The sequence below is a fragment of the Canis lupus genome, chromosome 5 (assembly GCF_011100685.1).
Source record: "Canis lupus familiaris isolate Mischka breed German Shepherd chromosome 5, alternate assembly UU_Cfam_GSD_1.0, whole genome shotgun sequence".
Taxonomy (NCBI): Eukaryota; Metazoa; Chordata; class Mammalia; order Carnivora; family Canidae; genus Canis; species Canis lupus.
The window spans coordinates 81,905,569-81,929,344 of record NC_049226.1 but is presented as its reverse complement, the minus strand read 5'-3'; the positions used below and the strand labels follow the sequence as shown (position 1 = coordinate 81,929,344).

The following is a 23,776-nucleotide window of genomic DNA, read 5'->3' as shown; positions in this document are numbered from 1 at the left end:
CCAACTGCCACCCAGGCATCTCAGCACAGTTTATTATTATTTTAAACATTTTATGTATTTATTCATGAGAGACACAGACAGAGAGCTGGAGACATAGGCAGAGGGAGAAGCAGGTTCCCTGCAGGGAGCCTGATGCCGGACTCAATCCCAGGACCCTAGGATCACGCCCTGAGCCAAAGGCAGACCCTCAACAACTGAGCCACTCAGGCATCCCTGTTTCACAATTTATTAATTCATCAATTATTTGTGAAACAACTGTTAAATGACAGACACTTATCTAGGCATTGGGAATATAATGGTGAATACAGTCTTCAAGTTGCTTGCTTTGATGGTCTACATTCTAGTGGAGAAGCAGACAATAAACATATAAACAAATCAGTAAGCAAAATAATTCCAGATAAAAGTACTATGAAGTAAGAGAGTAACATGATAGTAACTGAATATTGAACTATTTATATCAGCTGGTCGAGGAACGTCCTCAGCAGTCATATAAGCAAAACAAAAAATATAAGGAAGACTTAGTATCTCAAAGCTATCCCTTTCTATTATAAAAATTCATTTGCACCTGAATATAATAAATATGTATGTATGTATGGCAGTTTGATTATAGAATTCATTTAACCCAGAGCTTTATTTTTGAGACCTTTGATTTAAATGGAATCATGTTAAATGGTAGCAGTTATTGTTTCAGATGAGACTGCAGCTGCGAATATTTAAAGCCCATTCTGAAAGCACCATGAGTAATCCCTTCATAGTTTAGGCCCCTTAACATGGCATTTAGGTCACAGTCTATTGCCTTTCTTTCCAGCCTCATTTCTTACTGCTCCCTGCCCACCAACACAGCTGCTTATGGTTCCCTGTATCGTGTAATTTCCTTTCATCTTGGTTTTGCTCGTGCTGTCTCTTCTGCATAGACCACCCTTCCCCCGCCACATCACTTAAATTCTCCCTTATTTTTAAGCCTCAGTTCAAGAACCCAGGAAAGCTTCTTGTCTCATACTCTCACACTAAGACTAGGGTAAGGACCCTGACTTCTGTTCTCTTGGCACCTCCAGAGTTCACCTTTTTTAGTTATTGTAACCGCCACATTTTATTATAATGAACTGTTTATATTTGCCTTCATCCACAGACTGAAGGTAAGAGTATCCTATCTTCATTATCTCGGTAACCCAAAGTGCCTGGCACGTCAGGAATCAGCAAATGATTGTTGAACTGAGCTGTATTTCTGTGTAGGCATAGCATTTGAGTGTAGTATCTCTTTTGTGCGAGAGTAGCCATTATCTAGTTATTTATTGGACTGGAAAATGATAGTCACAGGTCAGAAGATGTTTGATTGAGTCTTTTTTGATATCTTCACAGACCAGATGAAGTCATGCTAGCTGTGAAGATACATGTATGGGTTAGTCAATGGGTGAATACCTGTGACTTACAAAAAGAATGCCTTAGAATACTCACATCAGACTGGAATGAGAGCTTTAGCAGTTGGGGTTCTCCCCAGATGAACAGTTCACTTAGGATGAAGAGACAGATAATGTGCTGGCCAGATCTTTGACACAAATCTGGAAAGCCTAGCAAATATATTCAAAGACATCAGTGTCTAAAAAGCTCTTAGCAAGCCAGGCAATCCAAGTCTACTAGGGAGAAATTAACCTAATAAGGGTTGGGAGGAAAACACATAAGTGCAGTGTAGGAGTTTGAACTTGGCAGTAGGAAATACAATGGATTGAGGGAAATTTGCTGACTATACACTGAGTGTAGGTCAGTGTGGTGCACTCACCATTCAGATGCAGCATCTTGACATAAGATGGCAGGAGCCTACATCACTGTAGGCTGATGGTAGGAGCCTACCATCTCTTCATTTCCCACCTGAGCTGTTCAGTTCTGGGCTTGGTACATTTGGAGAGATATGGTCACACTGGAGGATTGTTCAAAGAGTGGGCCGGAAGGCTAAAATACTGTGTAGGAGTTAGATGCAGAACTGAGGATACTAGCCAATAGAAGAGGAGACACATGTAAGCATAGCTATTTTTAAACATCTGGACTACTGTCCTGGAGAGAACCACTCAAGATGTTTTGGATTGGGGGGCTGCAAGGAGTAGTTCTTAAACCAGTGATGGGATACTATAAGGAGGCAGATTTTATCTATCATGAAGAGCTTTCCAGCAGCAATCACTGTCCAAAGATAAAATGGGTTACTTGGTGAGGAAATGAGTTTCCTTTTACCTAAGGTAGACAAATGGAAGTTGACTACCACTTGGTGAAGGTGCTCTCAGAAGGTTTTCAGACATCACTTAATAGAATAAACTGTGGGGTCTACTAACTCAGGCAGCCCAAGATATTTCTCCTCATTTTTTCTCATGGGTACTTATTTTCATAATGGAGGTCAGTGAGAAAAAGATTCCCTTTGCCAATAAGCTTGTGATACTAAATACATTAGATTTTGTTTATATATTTTCAGACTTAAATTATTTTTAACTGTAAATTGTTTCTTTCAATAGATGGACGACCTCAGTGGGAAGTAGAAGGGAAAATAATCAGGGAAAAATGTCAAGGGGTAAGAAATTTACTTTTATTTTTTTAGAAATATTTAAGACGCTTAATGAGAAAATTGGATAATGCTACCTGTTGTTGTAGATGAAGAGTCTTTTATCTATTGAGTGAAAGAAAAGTAAATTCAAACTTTTAAGAAGTTTGCACATGAGATAGGTATTTTCCTGGCACTAAAAGTTTAGGATCGGGATCCCTGGGTGGCGCAGCGGTTTGGCGCCTGCCTTTGGCCCAGGGCGTGATCCTGGAGCCCCGGGATCGAATCCCATGTCAGGCTCCTGGTGCATGGAGCCTGCTTCTCCCTCTGCCTGTGTCTCTGCCTCTCTCTCTCTCTCTCTCTCTCTCTCTCTCTGTGACTATCATAAATAAATAAAAATTTATTAAAAAAATAAAATAAAATAAAATAAAAGTTTAGGATAGATAAGCAATTGGTGTCTTTCCCTTTTATTAGAAGGTTCTTACTGATGTTATTATTTACATATTTCTCTGAATTCAGTGATGAAATAAAATAAATTCAATAAAGAACATTTAATGGGCAAAAATAAGGGGGAGAACAAACCCTCATGAGTTTGTGTATTTAGCATGATATTTGCATCTTTTCAGCATTAAGCCTTCCAGGAGTCAACACTAAATGGTGCAGTCCCTTCATCCTGGTTGGAATGGAGATAGAATCTTCTGTGGGGTAGAGAATAACACTTTGCACAGTGCTCTCTCGAATATCTGGAGACATTAGATTAAGAATTGCAGGGACGCCTAGGTGGCTCAGTGGTTGAGCACCTGCTTTTCCCATATCGGGCTCCCTGCATGGAGCCTGCTTCTCCCTCTGCCTCTGTCTCTGCCTCTCTCTGTGTCTCTCATGAATAAATAAAATCTTTAAAAAATGATTAAGGATTAGAATTGGTTTAGGACTAACAATTTTTCATTCTGCTTGTGTAAAATTATTTCTTATGTGGGAACAGATTATATATAATGCCAGTTTAGAACACTTTGAATATGAAATTTAAGATAAGAAGTCTAAACTATAATACAACTCAGGAAATAGGAAACCTGATAGAAAACCAGAATAGACTTCCACTTAAGATCAATAGTAACATGTAATATTCAGTAGTGCAGAGTATCTCACCACAAAGTATATATATGACTGTTTTTATTTCTGCTACAACTAGAAACCCAATTGGATGACAAAAAGGCAATTTCTCCTTACTGGTTTACTTTAAAGACTTTATCTCTGTTGAGATTAGAATTTTATAGAGTAAATCTCCAGATGATTTACATGACCAACTGATGTGCATAATGATCTATGATGGTAGATTTTGAATAGTTAAGACTCATGAGTTGTGCTGAATTTAGCAGGTGCGTGTTTCATTTGTAGTTCTGAGTGTAACACAGTCTTGCTTTCTATGCTCCTTAGGCTCACATTGTCCTTGAAGTTCCTCCATATCATAACCCAGCAGTTACAGCTGCAGTGCAGGTGCACTTTTATCTTTGCAATGGCAAAAGGAAGAAAAGCCAGTCTCAACGTTTTACTTACACGCCAGGTATGGGAAGTTGTGATGATTTACTATAGAGGTTGTTTTCATAATGAATAGAAACATAATGAATTCAGTGAAGCCTGTATGGAAATATTTAGGGTGGAGTGCTTATAACCAGTAAAAATCCCAACATATGCCTAATCTCTCAAGTTTGTGTTGACTTTAAATATTAGATGTGATATTAGTTGTTATTTTGTAGTTATTTATTACAAGGAAATTAAAAGATTGAATGTAGATTTTAAGTCTATTTTTCAGTAGCTGCCAGAAATCACCAGTAATACAGTTAAGGGCACATGTTTGTGAATATACGTGAACTCTGCTTATGTCCTTAGCACTGCAAGAAGGCAATGTGTTCATCTCAGCAATTTCCAACCATATGAAAAATCTCCCATGAGGTTTTCATTTGGCAAGTAGTGACTGTAGCATACTAAGGGCTGTGGGGGATATAAAATTGTTACTAGAGCTTCTGGTTTTATGGATGTACCCTAACAAAGGAGGCATCCATACTGCTTTCTGCAGTAGTTCAAATGCAGTAAATTTCCAGGTCTTGGTTGTGACACATAAATATTATATGCAGTAATCATGCTGATGTTTACATACTTGGAGAACAAATCTTTATAGAGGCCTTCTCTGTATTAAGCACTGTATTAATCACCAGAGCATAAGATAATAAAAAAATTCACAGTGAACTTTATTCTCCAAAACTTAATTCTTGCAAAAAGTTTTATTTTTAATTTTTTTAGGATTTTTTTATAGATTTTATTTATTTATTTTACAGAGAGAGCAAGCACAAGCAGGAGGAGAAGAGGGAGAAGCGGGCTCCCCACTGAGCAGGGAGACCGATGTAGGGCTTGATCCCAGAGCTCAGGATCATGACCTGAGCTGAAGGCACAAACTGAGCCACCAAGGTGCCTCAAAACTTTTCCTTTTTTTTTTTTTTTTTTTAAGATTTATTCATTTATTTCGGAGAGAGAGAGAGAGACACTCTCAAGCAGACTCCCCATTGAGCTCAGAGCTTGATGCGGAGCTTGATCCCACAACCCTGAGACCATGACTTGACCCAAAATCAGGAGTCGAATGCCCAACCGACTAAAGTACCCAGGCACCCCTTCTTACAAAAACTTTTAAATGGTTTATAATAAATGAAAAAAATAAACACTTAAATTTGAGAAGGTACTGGTTATTAATGGTCATTCATTTGTCATTCATATTCTTTGAAGCCTGACTGGATTTCACTTTTTGCCTCTAAAGGCCATTTATATTCCTGAATCTGAAAATTAATATTATTTGATCATGTTAATACATTACTTGGTAATAAAATATTTCAGACCATTTTCAGATAGAAAGATTTTGGTTAGCCATTTCAATATTAATTCAGTTAAGTATTTGAGGATGCCTACCAAGTGGGCAAAACCTATCTCAGTTCTTTTGTCATGGAAGTTTATCTAGTGGGATAAACAGAAGCTAATGAAATCATTAAATTAATTAATTACTAACAAATTTGTAATTAGAAACAAGGTGAGAACAACAGAGGAACCCTTGTGTAGGCTAATTGGTTGAGAAAAGGCTTTTATGTGAAAGTATATTATTATTATTATTTTTTTTGGTCAGAAAACAGCCAGGGGTTTTCACATTTTATTAGCTACAGCATAGACCCTTGAGCTGCCTCATTCCCTCCCTCCCACTCCCCCCCCATGGGGTCAGGCCATCCCAGAAGCCCCTGCCTTGGCTGCCTGGGCCCTCTGGAACTCCTGCTGCAGCTGAGCCAGGGTCTCCCTCTGTTGCTCTGACTGCCACTCAAGGTCCTGGAGCTGGGATTCGTATCGCTTAATTTCAGCTGTGATATAGTCCAGCCTCTTCCCCACTGTGGCACGAGCCTCTCCCAGCTCCTGTTTGACCAGCACAGGACCCAGAAGTTTAAAGACCACGTTGGATCCATCTAGCAGGGCCAGCTCCTCCTTCACGATATTATTTTCTGTTAGCTGCGCCTCAAGCTTCTGTCTCCCCGACATGGATTTACTCAAGTCCTTCTGTAGCTGCTGATATTTCTCCACTTCTCCCTGTAGCTTCTTCTGGATTAGCTCAGCCATGGCGGGGACGAAGGCCCGCGGGGAGTGGGAGCGGGCACTGGGTCTCACTCTGGGAGGTACCTAAACTCCCCTTTCTGGCCCGGCGTTCTTGCTTCACTCTATTATTTTTTTTTTTAATTAATGTATTTATTTATGATAGACGGGGGGGGGGGGGGGGCAGAGACACAGGCAGAGGGAGAAGCAGGCTCCATGCCGGGAGCCCGACGTGTGACTCAATCCCGGGACTCCAGGATCGCGCCCTGGGCCAGAGGCAGGCGCTAAACCGCTGAGCCACCCAGGGATCCCCCCTTTTTTTTTATATTATTTCTCTTTTTTTTTTTTTTTTTTTAAGATTTTATGTGAAAGTAATACTGGAGTTGATAACTTGAAAATAATAGTTTATGGACATATATATATCCATAGTGCCTATATATGTGTGTGTACGTACATACATACATATGGTACAATTGTAAGCTCTTTCTGTATATATTCTTTTAATCCTCATAATAGACCTATAAGGTAGGTTATTATCTTGTTTTATAGATGAAGAAATGGAGTAGCTAAGTAATATGCCTAGGGTCTCACAGCATTTAAATCTGAGAGCCAAACGTCATGCATAGGCAATCTGGTTCCAGAGTCTAGGCTCCTAACTGTTATGCTAGAGTACATCTCAGGTTTGTTCATTTATTTAGCAAACATGTAGAACATTTAGTGTGTTCTAGGTGGTATTCTCAGCAATTTATACATAATAACTAATTTATCTTCTCATAGTGCTATAAGATAGATAATATTGCCTTCCCTATTTTGCAAACAAGTGAATCAATGTCACACAGCTAATAAGTGACAGAAATAAGAGAACTTATTTCTGGCAGTCTGGCTGTAGAATCTATATTGTTAATAACTGTCTTAGAGAAAGTGAGGGAGAACATTCCAGATAAAGGCAGCAGCATATGCAAAGGTCTTGTGGTTGTTTGGATAATAGAGTATTAAAAGAATCTTGTCAACTAAGTGTCCAACTCTTGATTTTGGCTCAGGTCATGATCTCAGGGTCATAGGATCAAGCCCTTCATTGGGCTCTGTGCTCATGGTGGAATCTGCTTATTCCTCTTGCTCTGCTCCTCCTCTGACTCTCTCAGTGTCTCTCAAATAAATAAAATCTTGGGGGGGAAAAAGAAGAAGAAGGGCACATTGGTGGCTCAGTCAGTTAAGTGTCTGACTCTTGGATTTTGGCTCAAGTCATGATCTCAGGATTTTGAGATCAAGCCTTGTGTTGGGGTCTGTGCTGGGCATGGACTCTGCTTAAGATCCTCTCTCTCCCCTTCTCCCCCTTGCTCCTCTCTATCTTCTCTTAAAAAAAAAAAAAAGAGTTGTAAGAAATGAGCTTTAACAGAGAAGTGGCGTGATCAAATTTGTATTTTTTTTAAGACTTTATTTGAGAGAGAAAGAGCACAAGTGAGGTGGGGAGAGGGAGGATCAGAGGGAAAGGGAAGCAGACTCCTTGCTGAGCAGGGAGCCTGATGTGGGGCTGGATCCCAAGATCCTAGGATCATGACCTTGCTGAAGGTAGGTGCTTCATCGACTGAACCATCCAGGCACCCATCAAATTTGTATCTCAAAAACCATTTTCAGGGGCGCCTAGGTGACTCAATCAAGCATGTGGCTGTTGATTTGGGGTCGTGAGTTCTGTCCCCACATTGGGCATGGAGCCTGCTTTTAAAAAAATAATTTTCCCTACAATATATGAATGTATCAAATTAACATATTGTACACATTAAATTTTAGAGTTATATGTCAAATATATTCAATTAAAAGAAAGTTTAAAAACCATTTCCCCCCTATTTCTTCTGTCTTATAAGGTTTCAATGACCAGTTCAGTCTTTTCTCAAATTACTAACTGTGGAGAGTAAGATTTATATGGCAGAGACCCAAGAAGGTTAAAAAGGTGATTCACAGCATTAATGATAATAAAATTGAATGGGCTTTAGTTGGGAGAAGGAACAGGAGTGAAGGTATGGATGAACACGATGGATGTATATTAGGCAGGTTTGTACATTTAGTAGTGGAGAGTTTAGGAGTTTTCCATATGATAGGATCAACTTTTTTTCTTTAAAGAATAGCATGCAGGAACACCTGGGTGGCTCAACGGTTGAGCAACTGCCTTTGGCTCGGGGCATGATCCTGGGATACGGGTTCGCGTCCCACATATGGCTCCCTGCAGGGAGCCTACTTCTCCCTCTGCCTCTGCCTCTGTCTCTGTCTCTGTGTTTCTTATGAATAAATAAGTCTTAAAAAGATAAAGAATAGCATGCAGTCTTCTGTCTGAGCAGAGGGGGAGTGTGGGTGCTTTGGCAGTTTGAATAATGTGGACAAGTTTGAAATAGTCGAAAGGCGAGAATAGGGATGCCTGCAGTTGAATGTCTGCCTTCGGCCCAGGGCGTGGTCCCGGAGTTCCCGGATTGAGTCCCACATCAGGTTCCTGGCATGGAGCCTGCTTCTCCCTCTACCTGTGTCTCTGCCTCTCTCTCTCTGTGTCTCTCATGATTAATAAATAAAATCTTTAAAAAAGAAAGAAAGAAGGAGAGAGTAAGTTAACAAGGAAACATAATAGGATTCTAAGCATGACCAAAGGGCACCTTTGATGTTGATACTCATGAATTTATCAATATTAATTTGCTGTATAACTTTCTTAAGCAGCACTAAGATTCTTTAGGGTAGATAATAGGATAGGGTTCCTTTAGGGTGATACTTACTAAAAATATACAGTCTAAGAACGTTATCAAACGCTATGAAGATGTGAGAGTGTAGAATCTAACCTTGTAAGAAGGGAGAGGGCTTCTGGGATTGTTTAAAAATAAAAAAGCAATAGAAGAGGATCAGCAGGATCCCTGGGTGGCGCAGCGGTTTGGCGCCTGCCTTTGGCCCAGGGCGCAATCCTGGAGACCTGGGATCGAATCCCACATCAGGCTCCCTGCATGGAGCCTGCTTCTCCCTCTGCCTATGTCTCTGCCTCTCTCTCTCTGTCTCTCTCTGTGACTATCATAAATAAATAAAATTTAAAAAAATATTTAAAAATAACAAGAAGGGAGAGGGCTTCTGGGATTGTTTAAAAATAAAAAAGCAATAGAAGAGGATCAGCAGGATCCCTGGATGGCGCAGCGGTTTGGTGCCTGCCTTTGGCCCAGGGTGCGATCCTGGAGACCCGGGATCGAATCCCACGCCAGGCTCCCGGTGCATGGAGCCTGCTTCTCCCTCTGCCTATGTCTCTGCCTCTCTCTCTCTCTCTCTGTGACTATCATAAATAAATAAAAATTTATTTAAAAATAAAAGAAGAAGATCAGCAGATTACAGGTTTTCATTGTTACCATCATAGCGGTAGTAATTGAACAGGCAAACAGAAAGGAGAGAATATAATGCCTTTACATTATCAGCTCATGAGTTGGGCAGACAATATAAAGGCAGAACCCCAGAGGGCATTATATAGGAGAATGGAAATCAGTGAGGCCCCAGAGTGCAGAAAAAATACTGCATTCAACTACCGTCATCACTGGCCTTATGATTGACAATACAAATCAGGTGGGATACACAGAATAATAGATTCAAGAAGTGTTTGGGGGCACCTGGATGGCTCAGTCAGTTAGGCATCTGCCTTAGGCTCAGATCATGACCCTGGGATCCTGGGTTCCCCATGTTGGGCTCCTTGCTCATTGGGTATCCTGCTTCTTCCTCTTCTTCTGCCCCCTTCTCATGCTCTCACTATCTCTAATAAAAAAATGAAATCTTTAAGAAAAAAAAAAAAAAGAGGTCTTTGGGTAGTCCTTATTTTGGTTGATTACTATCTTTTTTTCTGTAGTATTTGGCTTTTTTTGTTTTGTTCTAAATGAAATTTTAAATAAAATTTTTATAAAAGTGAATACGTTACTATGAATTTATTTTTTTAAAAAGATAAGTTGAGGGCAGCCTGAGTGGCTCAGCGGTTTAGCGCCGCCTTCAGCCCAGGGCACGTGATCCTGGAGACCCAGGATCGAGTCCCACATTGAGCTTCCTGTATGGAGCCTGCTTCTCCCTCTGCCTGTGTCTCTGCCCCTCTCTCTCTCTCTGTGTGTCAAATAAATAAATAAATAAATAAACAAACAAACAAACAAGTTGAGGGACGCCTGGGTGTCTACCTTGGGCTCAGGGCATGGTCCTGTGGTCCCAGGATGGAGTTTCACATTGGGCTCCCTGCAGGGAGCCCGCTTCTCCCTCTGCCTGTGTCTCTGCCTCTCTCTGTGTCTCTCATGAATAAATAAATAAAATCTTAAAAAAAAAAAAAAGTTGAGGGGTGCCTCAGTTGGTTAGGTGTCCAACTCTTGGTTTCAACTAAGGTCATGATCTCAAGTTTCTGGGATTAGGACCTGCATTGGTTCTGCGCTCAGTGCAGAGTCTGCTTGTCCCTATCCCTCTGCACCTCCTCAGCTCATGTGCTTGCTCTCTCTCTCTCAAATAAATAAATAAAATCTTTGGAGGAAAAAAAAAGAGAGGAAAAGAGACAACTTGAAAAAATATTTTCAAGTACCCTAATTGTCCTCTGCTCTGAAACTCTCATTCTATCCTTCTAGATCCTTTTGTGATCCATTTATAATGTAACATTTTAAAATAAAAATAAGACCACAATATATATAGTATACTAGTTTTCTAACCTTAACATTTTTATTTTTTACTCATGAGCAGATAGTTTTACAGAATTTAAGTAGCTTCTTGTATTCTAGTGTGTGATACTTATATTAGAGTTTTGTTTGTCTGATTAATTTGTATGAATTATTTATATTAAAGATTTTTGCCTTTTATTTGTTGCGACAATTCTTTTTTAAATTTTAGTTATAAAAATCTTAGATATTCAGGGGCATCTGGGTGGCTCAGCTGGTTAAGTGTCTACTAAGTTGCTTGTTTTTTATTAAAGGGTTTGATAATTTGTTACCTTTTTGACAACCCTCCAGCAGTAGGAATCTGATCAATATCAATATCCAATCAAAGAATGATCAGTTGTAAATGGCTGTTTTGAGTTTTTTATTTTGTTTTAATTTTTATTATTGAAGTATAGTTGATATACAATGCTATGTTAGCTTCAGGTGTAATAACTTTTTTTAAATTAGAAATTATATTTAGCCTTCTTTGTCCCATAGTTAGTTTACTTTATAAATTGAAGAACATTCCCAGTATATGTGTATGATTCACAAATTACCTAATCAGGAGCCCTTCCCAGTGGTGGTGCCTGAATTTCTACTCAGCCTCTAGCTTCAAAACTTCTGATGTGGGGGCACCTGGGTGGCTTGGTGGTTGAGTGTTTGCCTTTGGAAGCTCAGGCCATGATGCCAGAGTCCTGGGATGGAGTCCCACATCAGGCTCCACGGGAAACCTGATGTCTCTGTCTGTCTCTGCCTATGTCTCTACCTCTCTCTGTGTATCTCTCATGAATAAATAAAATCTTTACTTAAAAAAAAAAACAAAAAAAAAACTTGTGATGTGGGAACCCTTTCTTCCATCCCAGTATACCTGAAGCTTTTGAGGGAATATACCTCCCTTTGAAGCCTAGCAGTAGTTATTTGTACTGGAGGTACCATCTGAGCTCTGGTTTTGGAATAGTGGGGCTTTGGGGGACAACATTAGAATCAAACTTTCATGTATAATATATTATCTATGGGAAAGTATATTCTATGCTCTAAGTAGTTGACTGGACAGGCTTTTGGATTGTGGTTTTCCAGTCTCCCGTTGAGAGAGAGAGCCTGCCTTACAGTCAGGAGATCAGGTCTCAGTTCTGCCACAGAATGTACCCACTTATTAATCTCTATACAAGGAGGATATAAGTCTAAAAAGGCATGGTTTTCAAGTTATTTAAATTGTTTTACTCTTCAGATAAAGTGTTAGCCAAAAAGCCAATATATAAAAAGGGTGAAATCTAGTTTGGGTATTCTGGTTATACTGGAAGAGGAATCCAGAGAGCTTCTATTCTATGGATGCTACTCTTCCACATCCATTACTTGAAGAAGAGAAGAGAGGTTTCTTACGATTTGAAAACCAGTAGACCAGTAGATTTTTCCCCCCTGGATCCCTTTATCCATAACATTATAAACTTGAGAGTGACCATATTTAACACAAAAGGTAGAGTTAATCTATTTCTAAATCTAAAATTAGGTAATCTAATATTCAACTCATTCTAGATATTATAAGGTCTCTTTAACTGTATCTCCCTCTAAGTAAAAACAAACAATCATAGACCAGCCAAGAGGGCTTCTCAGTTTTGGTCAGGTTGGATTCTTAATCCCTATAGACAAAAAAATGATAGTTGATTTCGCAAAGTGGAAATATACTCAATTTAGCAAAGCAGAACTCTCAATCTGAGTGCACATAAAAAACAGGGATTGGATCATGCAAAAAAGGTGGATATGCTGTAGTTCTCAGTCCCTCTGTCTCCTTTTTAGATAACCAGCCACTTATGTAACCAGGGGCCTCACCTCCTCCATTCAGGACTAATTGAGAGATGAGAGGCTTTCTTAATATTCTCCCTCCTTTACATGAAAATGTCATTCTGGGTATGGCATTTACTGTGCCTTGGGACCAGAGTAGAAGCTAAAGTAGAAGAGGGAAATAGAATCCAGTAGTAGTACAGGTAGAAAGTTCTAATTGTGCCAGAGTCAAAAGAAAATTAAGTACATTAAGACATAAGAGAGGTCAGAGTTGTTGGGCACAGTGAACCATATTTGAAATACCTGGGCAATGGGTGACGGGCACTAAGAGCACTTGATGGGATGAGCACTGGGTATTATACTATATGTTGGTAAATTGAATCTAAATTTTAAAAAGGGAAAAACAAACACAGGAATACCTGGGCAAGAATGAGAAACTGGAGACAGGCCTGGTTTAGGAATGTTAGCATTGGGGCAGAAGCAATAAGAAGACTGGTGATATGCTTTCTCTCTGTTTTAAGGGTTGTCTTGTTAATTAAGGGTGTACTCATGTGTCACTTGGCAGATTTAGAGACTAACACAGGTGAATAATGAGCTCATTCTGTTCTTGCTAGGACACTAGAGAAAAGTGTCGGGATCCCTGGGTGGCTCAGCGGTTTGGCTCCTGCCTTTGGCCTAGGGTGTGATCCTGGAGTCCCGGGATCCAGTCCCACATCGGGCTCCTTGGATGGCGCCTGCTTCTCCCTCTGCCTGTGTCTCTGCCTCTCTCTGTATATGTGCCTCTCATGAATAAATAAATAAAATCTTTAAAAAAAAAAAAAAAGTAAGGAGTAAAATTTGACTTGGTCACATAAGTAGGTAGTAGTGTTTAAAAAAAAAAAGTGTCAAGTTCAGATGCACTCCCACACAAGTGCTCTGTTAATTACCTACTCTATAATAAATATAATATTAGGGCTATTTTAATTTTTACATACTTTCATATCCTCCAATTGAGACCATGCTTATGTGAAGAGACTTGGCAAGGTTTCAGTAGATGATCTGATGAGGGGGTGCCTTGGTGTCTCAGGTTAAGTGGCTCAGGTCAAGATCCTGGAGTCCTGGGATGGAGCTCCACTTCCAGCTCCCTACTTATCAGAGAGTCTGCTTGTCCCTCTGCCCTTCACCCTTGCTTGTGCTCTCTCTTTCTCTCTCAAATAATATCTTTAAAGAAAAATAGAAAATAAATAGTCAGATGAGGTTTCACTATGCTTTGGTTCTCATTGTTATTTTGACCTAGAATGAAGTATTTACGTTTTAGTGAAGATCTTGAAATTTTTAATGTTAGTTTAAGGTAGTGTAAACATGGAAGGAACAAAGAGATACAATTTCAAGAAAATTATTTTTATTTTTAAGATTTGATTTTAGAGAAATCGAGCAAGAGCAGGGGGGAGGGAGAGGGACAAGCAGACTGCAATGAGCGTGGGGCTCGATCCCAGGACCCTGAGATCACAACCTGAGCTGAAACCAAATTTTAGGATGGGTCTATTTCTGCAAAAAGAAAACATTGCTGGGGGCACCTGGGTGGCTCAGTGATTAAGTGTCTGCCTTTGGCTCAGGTCATGACCCTGGGGTCCAGGGAACGAGCTCCTCATCGAACTCCCTGTAGGGAACCTGCTTCTCCCTCTGCCTTTGTCTCTGCCTCTGTCTCTGTGCCTTTCAAGAATAAATAAATAAAATCCTTAAAAAAAAAATGGAATCAAGAGTCAGGATGTTCAGCCCAGGAAAATTATTTTTAGAGGAACTTTAGCACTTTAATAGGAGGATAAAGTAGATAATTTTTACAGAAGTGGACTGAAATATTTCCCAAGAGAAATGAAATCTGTTGTTTTGACACACAAAAAATTAACTGATGGTTTAGTTTTGATAAACATTAAAATAAGCAAAATGCATTCATTTCTACAAATTTGTTCTTTAGTATTATTTTTTGATTCTATTGTAAATGAAATCATTTTCTCAGTTTCCTTTTCAGATTGTTTATTGCTAGTTTATAGGAAGATAACTGATTTCTACATGCTGATTTTGTGTCCTACAGCTTTGTTGAATTAGTTTATTAGCTCAAACAGGTTTTTTGTACATTCCAGTACTTTTATTGGTCCTTCATATTTCTCATGCAATTTGTATCTGTTGGTGATTGAAGATCAGATGAGGTGCATGTAAAGATCATTGTAAACTAGAAGCTCTATGAAGATTAGATTAGATCTCTGGTATATGGTACAACATGAAAAATAGGTGACTGGTAGGTTACTGCTAAGGTACCACCAGAGGTCTCAAATTCAAGGTTTTTGGTCTTGTTTTTGTTTTTAAGATTTCATTTATTTATTTGAGAGAGAGAGAGCACGCAAGCAAGAGAGCACAAATGGGGAGCATCAGAGAGAAAGGAAGAACTAGATTCCCACTGAGCAGGGAGTCCAATCTAGGACTGATCTCAGGACTCTGAGATCATGTCCTGATCCAAAGGCAGCCACTTGGGATGTCTGGGTGACTCAGTGATTAAATGTTTGCCTTCCAGCTCAGGGCATGATCCTGGAGTCTCAGGATTGAGTCCCACATTGGGCTCCCTAAATGGAGCCTGCTTCTCCCTCTGCCTATGTCTCTGCCTCTCTCGTGTCTCTTGTGAATAAATAAATAATCAAAAAAAAAAAAAAAAGGGCAGCAACTTAACTGAGCCACCCAGGTGCTCCTTAAAATTCAAGGCTTTTACTAGGCCATAGAGTTTTGGAGGGTTTTATAAAATCATTTATTTAAAAAAAATCATTTATTTTTGAATATATAATATATATATATACCAGGTTGAAAACACTAAAAAAAATATAAAAACTTTCATAGAATAGAAAGTAAATCCATGGGGAATCCCTGGGTGGCTCAGCCATTTGGCGCCTGCTTTTAGCGCAGGGTGTGATCCTGGAGTCTCGGGATCGAGTCCCTCATCGGGCTCCCTTCATGAGCCTACTTCTCCCTCTACCTGTGTCTCTGCCTCTCTCTGTGTGTCTTTCATGAATGAATGAATGAATGAATGAATGAATGAATGAATGAATAAATAAATAAATAAATAAATGGTGAATCCGGGGCACCTGGGTGACTCAGTTAAGCCTTTGGTTAACCTGAGCCTTTGGTTCAGGTTGTGTTCCTGGGATCCAGGGATCAAGTCCCACATTGGGCTCCCTACAGGGAGCCTGCTTCTCCCTCTGCCTATGTCCCCCTCTCTCGTGTCTCCTATGAATAAATAAATGAAATCTTAAAAAAAAAAAAAAAAAGTAAATCTGGCTCCTGCTGTTATTTCCTAGTCACCTAGTTTCCATTTCCAGCAGTTACCAGTTTCATGACATCTTTCTGGAGATATCCATACCTATATAAGCAAAAACATGTGTACATGTATTATGCATTAGTATATATATACACACATGATACTTTATTTTTATTTATTTTAAGATTTTATTTATTCATGAGAGACACAGAGAGACAGGCAGAGACACAGGCAGAGGGAGAAGCAAGCTCCATGCAGGGAGCCCGACATGATACTTTATAAGAATTTTGATATGTATACATTGTTCTGCAACTCACTTTTTTTGTTATTTAGGAATGTTTTAGAGATCTTTCCACGTCACTTCATAAAGCTCTATGAAGTATTGTTTTTTTAACTTGAATACTTCTAGAGCAAGAACTCTACTCCCTGTTGTCTTTTGCTTATTGACTTCACCTATTTTATAGTATTTGACTTCTCTGAAGGCATTTGAACTTTTAACCCCTGGCTTGGATGCATCCTTATAGTTATGTAGCCTAGAATGAAGGCCTTTCATAATCATTGTATATATTATGTAATAATATTTGTTTTAATCATTTTCTTTTTAGTTTTGATGAAGCAAGAACACAAAGAAGAGGTTGACTTGTCTTCAGTTCCAGCATTGTCTGTGCCTCATCCTGCCCAAACTCAGAGGCCTTCCTCAGACACAGGACACCCACGTGATAGTGTACTGTCAACACAGAGAAGCTTGGTTTGTCCCGTCCAGCAAACATATGCATCCATGGTAACTTCATGTCATCTGCCACAGTTGCAGTGTAGGGATGAAAGTGCTGGTAAAGAACAGCAAATGATACCTTCTTCAATCATGCACCAGCCTTTTCAAGTCACACCAACACCTCCTGTGGGGTCTTCCTATCAGCCTATGCAAACTAATGTTGTGTACAACGGACCAACTTGTCTTCCAGTTAATGCTGCCTCTAGTCAAGAATTTGATCCGGTTTTGTTTCCACAGGATGCAACTCTTCCTACTTTAATAAATCTTGGCTGTCAACCGCCATCATCCATACCTTTTCATTCTTCAAATTCAGGCCCAACAGGACATCTTTTAGCTCATACACCTCACTCAGTGCAGACCCTGCCTCACCTGCAGTCATTGGGATACCATTGTTCGAACACAGGACAAAGATCTCTTTCTTCTCCAGGGACTGACCAGGTCACAGGCCAGCCTTCCCCTCAGTTACAACCCATTACATATGGTCCTTCACATTCAGGGTCTGCTACAACAGCTTCCCCAGCAGCCTCTCATCCCGTGGCTAGTTCACCACTTTCTGGGCCACCATCTCCTCAGCTACAGCCTATGCCTTACCAATCTCCTAGCTCAGGAACTGCCTCATCACCGTCTCTAACCACCAGAATGCATTCTGGACAGCACTCAACGCAAGCACAAAGTACAGGCCAGGGAGGTCTTTCTGCACCTTCATCCTTAATATGTCACAATTTGTGTGATCCAGCTTCATTTCCACCTGATGAGGCAACTGTGAACATTAAGCCTGAACCTGAAGAGCAGGAACCTAACTTTTCAACAATTGGTCTACAGGACATCACTTTAGATGATGGTAAGTTTATCTTTATGTTCTTGAAGCAATGAAGATTCGGAAACTTCCTTCTCTGATAGTCCTAAAAAGGTCACCATGGATTGCTTACTGGTATATGGCATGTGATTGGGCTTTTTTTTTTAAATGGTTGTTGTTACTAGAAATATGTTAATATAGTTTCATGCAGACATGAAAATCTATGCTTTAAAGTCTGTTTTACCACTAATACCTGTTGCAAAGGATGAGACCTTGAATGATAACCTATTACCCATTTGTAATGGAACTAAGGACATGAAATTGATTGGGCATCTTTTCTTTCAGAATGTATGATGAAGTCACAGTGCCTGGAGAATGGAATTCAATAAATATTGCTGAATGGCATCTGTTTGGAAGGCACAGAGTTTAGATGCTGGAAATACCAGGAATATGTTTAGATAGAATTCCTGTCCTTGAGGAGACTCACACAAGTAAAGAACTTGTTCCTCTGTGGCCCTGCCAGCTTGCTGAGTCAGATAGTGGTAATGGTACAAGACCAGACTGGTTGACTGTAGCTGGCACAGCTGTCGGCACCAAGATAAAAAGCTATTTATATAAATGTAGTAAGTTGGCAGATGGATCCCTGTTTTTAAATTAGAGAACAAACTCTGGAATATTAGTTATTTCAGTAATTGAAAATTCCCCAAGAAAGTATTTTCAGGTAATAATTTTAGAGTTTGTTCTTGGCTTTATCTTTTATATGGTAGTCAAATTTTGTCTAAATAGAAATTCAGTGAAAACTACCTGTAAGTGTTCAATATGAAAGTTGTAAAGACTCTAAAAACATGGATATAGAATTTTAATTCTCTGATTCTGTATTTTCTGTAGAGAATAGTGATTCTAAGTCAGCCATCTCTTTTACACATCTGGAGAAGCTGAATTTACTACTTAGTTGCAAAGCTGGTATTAAATCCCAAATACCAAGCATAAGGGGAAGGAAGGTAAATAAGGCATCCCCATTGCCCAGGGCTTCCACCAGATCAGTACCTGACTGACTACACAGTATAGTAGGCCTAAGTCACTTACAGTCAAGGTCTAAAAGAAGCACATTAGGAGATCATCAGAGAGATGGGACAGATTCCATTAGAAAGATTCAGTAGTGGGGCAACTGGCTGGCTTAGTTGGTAGAGCTTAGGACTCCTGACCTCAGGGTCATGAGTTTGAGCTCCACAGTGGACCTAGAACTTACTTTAAAAAAAAAAAAAGATTCTTCAAAACTTCCTTGAGGAGATGATATTTGAGCCAGATCTTAGAGTATGAGTATGTGTTTTCAGTAAATGAATATCAGAGGGCAAATCAGGCAACATAAGTAGAAAGAGAGCTGTGTCTGGGAAAGCACGATTCACCTTAATGGCTGGAGGGCAAATGACATAGTAAAAGATGGCTCTCAAAGCCACGACGGAATGTGCCAAGTCATTTGTGTGTAAACAGAAAGTACAGTTAGCCCTTGAACACCTTGAGAGTTAGGTACACCCACTCTCACTCAGTCAAAAAATTGACTTAAAACTGTCAGTTCCCCAAAAACTTAACTATTAATAGTCTACTGTTGGTTAGAAGCCTTACTGATAACATTAACAATCAATTAACACATTTTATATGTTATATGTATTTTATACTATATACTTACAGTAAAGTAAGCTAGAGAAAAGAAAATGGTTATTAAGAAAATCATAAGGAAGGGACACCTGAGTGGCTCAGTCCATTAAGCATCTGCTTTCAGCTCAGGTCATGATCTCAGGGTCCTGGAATTGAACCCAGCTTTGGGCTCCCTAATCAGTGGGGAATCTGCTTGTCCCTCTGTCTCTTCCTCTCCCACCCATCGTGTTCCTTCTCTCTCACAAATAAATAAAATTTAAAAAGATTTGAGAGAGAGAGTGTGTGTATGAGGTAGAGGGAGAGAATCTTTGTGTGGAGCCTGACAGAGGGCTCCATCCCACAGCCCATGAGATCATGACCTGAGCCAAAACCAAGAGTCAGGTGCTCAACCAACTGACCCACCCTGGTGCCCCAAAACCCATGTTATTCAGGAGTCAATTGTGTATGTGTAAACTGAAGCAACACCTACAATTTGCATAGTATTTTCCTATTCATTATTTCTTTTAATCCTTATTAATCCTATGTCTCTGAGATAGTGATCATTTAGAGAATTGGACTTTCTGAAGGTCACACAACTGGTAAGGAGCAGAGTTGAAACTGGAATCAGATCTTTTTAGTCTAATCTTTTTTCATGCAGTACTATATAGTTGCCTCCAGCAACAGCAGGCCATGGTGGTTAGAACTCTGTGCTAAAGGAGATCCCTTGAACTTTTAATTTTTTTCTTTAATTCATAGAGGAACATGTGTGCAGAACTTCACTGCATGAACACATGTTCACAACTGTATCTGATCTATCACAATTGTGTCGGGAGTACTTGAGGGCTCTGGTATTATGTCTTGCTATTCTCTTTTTGTACAGCTGGCATAAGTGTCACTGCCTACTTAATAATGGTGAACAACAGGTAAAGAGGAGACTTCTATTATACAAAACAAATTTAAAATAAGGCTTTTTCAAATATACATACTTTTAAAATGTTCCTTATTCATTCTTTTAGCAGTTTTAGACTATTCACTGTGCTTTTAAGGTTTATAATTAGAATTTTAATCCTGAGACAAAGAGCAAGACCTTGAGTGATAGATAACCTGCCACCCATTTGTGATGGAACTAAAGACACGAGATTTATTGAGCACACCTCAAAGTGTATTCCAGCTCACTTTCTTTCCAAATGAAGATTTTTTCCTCCTAAAAAGGGACCAGAGGTAGTGGAACTGCTTTTTCCAATTTATCAGTTTGATATTTTGGGGGCAACAAATTGGAACTTCTGGAAAGGTTTTATGAAAATTTTATTTTACCCTTTGAATATGTGAAAATATGTTGTCAAAACAAAGAATCTGGAAATATGAGGGCAGGTATAAAATTTTTTTCATATTTGTTCCATTCATTATAGAGGCCACACAGTCAAGAAAAGTTCCCAGATGGTAGCCCTACAGAAGATCTGTTGAGTCCTCTCATTGCCATTGGTTCTAGCAGTATTTAAAGGGGAAGGAACTAAAATGCACTCCTGGGCATCTTGGATTATTAGATGTATAATATTTGCCAGCTGACTCATTGATGATGTTATTTTGATTTGCCTTTAAAGGTAAAGTTCTAGGTACTTAATCCTACAATTTTGCAAAGTTTTAATACAAATTCACTAAAAAACAACAACATTTGAAACTTCATAGCATTTGAATGTTCCCTTTTGGTTAGCTTTAAAAGGAAGCCATAGGGGCACCTAGGTGGCTCAGTCCGTTAACCATCTGCCTCCAGCTCAGGTCATAATTTCAGGGTCCTAGGATCAAGCCCCATATCGGGCTCCCAGCTCAGTGGGGAGTCTGCTTCTCCCTCTTCCTCTGCCCCTCCCCACCCCTCATGCTCTTTCTCTCAGATAAATAAAATCTTTAAAAATAAAAATAAATGAAAGGAAGCCATAAAACACACCATAAATGATTAGAAGCACTTAGGTGAACTTTGCAGTTAGCCTAAGCTCAGGTTTTATTATTAACTTTTCTATATTGTGTTAAATATTAAGTACAAAGTAATTTCCACTCTACAACTGGAGGACACAATTATTTTAATTTGTGTTACACTAGTTAAATATATTTACCATCGGGGATCCCTGGGTGGCTCAGCGGTTTAACGCCTGCCTTTGTCCCAGGGCGTGATCCTGGAGTCCCGGGATCGAGTCCCACATCGGGCTCCCGGCATGGAGCCTGCTTCTCCCTCCTCCTGTGTCTCTGTCTCTCTTTCTCTCTATGTTTATCATAAATAAATAAATAAATCTTTAAAATATATATATATATTTATCATCTAGTCTTAAATTTTGTTAATCATATTTCTGTTTTAGGGCACCTGGGTGGCTCAGTTAAATGTCCAACTCTTGATTTCAGCTCAGGTCATGATCTCAGGCTCACGATATCAAGGCTGTGTCGTGCATCACGGTGGGTGTAGAGCCTGCTTAAGGTTCTCTCTCTCTCTCTTTCTCTCTCTCACCCCCCCTTCTCCCCCTCCTGTACTTGTGTTTTCTCTCTCTCTCACCTCCCTCTAGAAAAAATAATAAAATAAAAAAAATAAATTTTAAAATAAAAATACATGAAGATCACATTAAAGATTTTAAAAGATTAAAGATAAAATATTCTTTTTACTTTGCATTTTTAAATAGATAGAGTCAGTAATCATCCAATTATTACTTGACTCTTATTTTTAGAAATGTGGACATTAACACAGTTCAATGACATTTAACAGAGAAGATATTAGTGTACCTCACCTCAGAAATTGAAGACTTGGAAAAAAAAAAAAAAAAGAAATTGAAGACTTGGGACACCTAGGTGGCTCAGTGGTTGAGCATCTGCCTTGGCTCAGGTTGTGATCCCAGGGTCCCGGGACTTAAGTCCTACATCAGATTCCCCTCGGGAAGCCTGCTTCTCCCTCTGTCTGCATCTCTGCCTCTCTCTGTGTGTCTCTCATGAATAAATAAATAAAACCTTTAAAAAAAAAAAGTTGAAGACTTAACAGATGTTAGAAATACCTCTAATACAACTCCCTCAGGACACCTCGGTGGCTCAGAGGTTGAGCATCTGCCTTCGGCTCAGGATGTGATCCCAGATTTCCAAGATTGAATGCCACATCAGGCTCCCTGCGAGGAGCCTGCTTCTCCCTCTGCCTGGGTCTCTGCCTTCTCTCTGTGTGTCTCATGAATAAATAAAATCTTTAAAAAATAATAATAATACAACTCTCATTTTATAGGTGAATAATCTGAGTTTTACAGAGTCTGTGGTGTTCGTCCAGGGTAACACACAGTTAATAGCATATAAAGACTAAAAACCTGTCTCTTGGCTCCTAATTCAGTACTTCAGGTATTTTTCCTGTATCTGCAGTCATGTTTCTCATTGGTCTATGAAATGAGACTGCAGATGTAGAGCAATCGGAATATGTTGAAAAAAACTGCCATTTTCTCTGTAGAGCCTCTTTTGTCAGAGGGGCCAGGACAATCTTAAGATTATAGATTCCCAGGGATGCCTTGGATGGCTCAGTCAGTTATGCCTGACTGTTGATTTCAGCTCAAGTCCTGATCTCAGAATCATGAGATCAAGCCCCACGTTGGGCTTCCCGCTCAGTGGGGAGTCTGCTTCCTCTCTTCCTCTCCTCCTCCACTCTTACTCTGTTTCTCAAAAAAAAGATTCTCAGAAGTGTTTTTTTTTTAATTACTTTTGTTGTTGTTATTAACACACGTTTCCAACTTATTCTTTTTTAAGATTTTTAAAATTTATTCATGAGAGACACAGAGAGAGAGAGAGAGAGAGAAAGAGAGGCAGAGGGAGAAGTAGGCTCCATGAAGGAAGCCTGATGTGGGACTCAATCCCGGGTATCCAGGATCACATGCAGGGCTGAAGGCGGCGCTAAACAGCTGAGCCACCAGGGCTGCCCAATTCTCAGAAGTTTTAAAGGCTCTCTGGTCCATTCTCTTTCACCCTGGAGTTTATACTCTGGTATTTATTCCTCTGTGTGTCTTCCTCTTCACCTTCTTTGCAACATCTCAGGGCCTTTTTGAGTTCTCGTTGCCCATATTTTATGTGGGCTCTGATGCCTCTGGAATCATGTAGAACAAACCTAATCTTTCTTGTAATAGACCTTCACATTTATGAAATCTTGATCTCTTTCCCTTTCTTAAAAAACACTCTAGCGACTTCATCTGTCCCTCTCCCTCACCCACCTCTGCTCGACCTTGATGTTTTAGTTCCTTTTTGTAGTGCAGTATCTAGAAGGGCACACTCGTAGCCAGCTCAGAGTGGATTGGGACTGTTACCTTCCTTGTTCAGAAGGCTTTATTTTATCAATATGGTCTGAGGTCAGTGGATTTTCTTAGCTCCATCTTAATGTTAATTTAGTGAGTCATAAGTACTGCTAAATCACATCCTTTCTCTCCCCACTCCCTACCCCCTTGTTTTTTGCGTATGTTGTTTTTGGAATCCAACACTAAACTTTACAATTATCCTTGTTCAGTCTCCTTGGGGTGATTTTGGCCCCTCATATCAACCTTCCAAGCTAAGAACAGTCTGTTTCAGTGTAGTGTGGGTCTCTTCCCAAGGTGTATTCTTTGGGGGAATAACAACAGCAGAATACTGATTTTTACCAAGGGATGTTTTCTTTCAAGAAGTCCTCTTGGAAGGCTGTAATATCTCTTATCCAATTAGGGCA

The 23,776-nt window shown here is 39.6% G+C and overlaps 1 protein-coding gene and 1 pseudogene across 6 annotated transcripts in view; one reads left to right on the top strand and one right to left on the bottom strand.

The window, feature by feature from the left end:
- The window catches only part of NFATC3 (nuclear factor of activated T cells 3), a 139,304-nt gene that overhangs the window by 90,301 nt on the left and 25,227 nt on the right, over window positions 1-23,776 (top strand). For 3 of the 6 annotated variants that reach the window (XM_038538522.1, XM_038538524.1, XM_038538525.1), the window contains exons 7-9: window positions 2,499-2,554; window positions 3,959-4,085; window positions 16,480-17,487. In XM_038538522.1, coding sequence (XP_038394450.1) covers window positions 2,499-2,554; window positions 3,959-4,085; window positions 16,480-17,487 — 1,191 coding nt within the window. Of the gene's footprint in view, window positions 1-2,498; window positions 2,555-3,958; window positions 4,086-16,479; window positions 17,488-17,787; window positions 18,164-21,425; window positions 21,520-23,776 lie in introns of those variants that run through there. The other 3 variants (XR_005360210.1, XM_038538523.1, XM_038538526.1) reach the window with 2 other exon arrangements.
- LOC609675 (prefoldin subunit 6 pseudogene) lies at window positions 5,684-6,273 on the bottom strand (annotated as a pseudogene).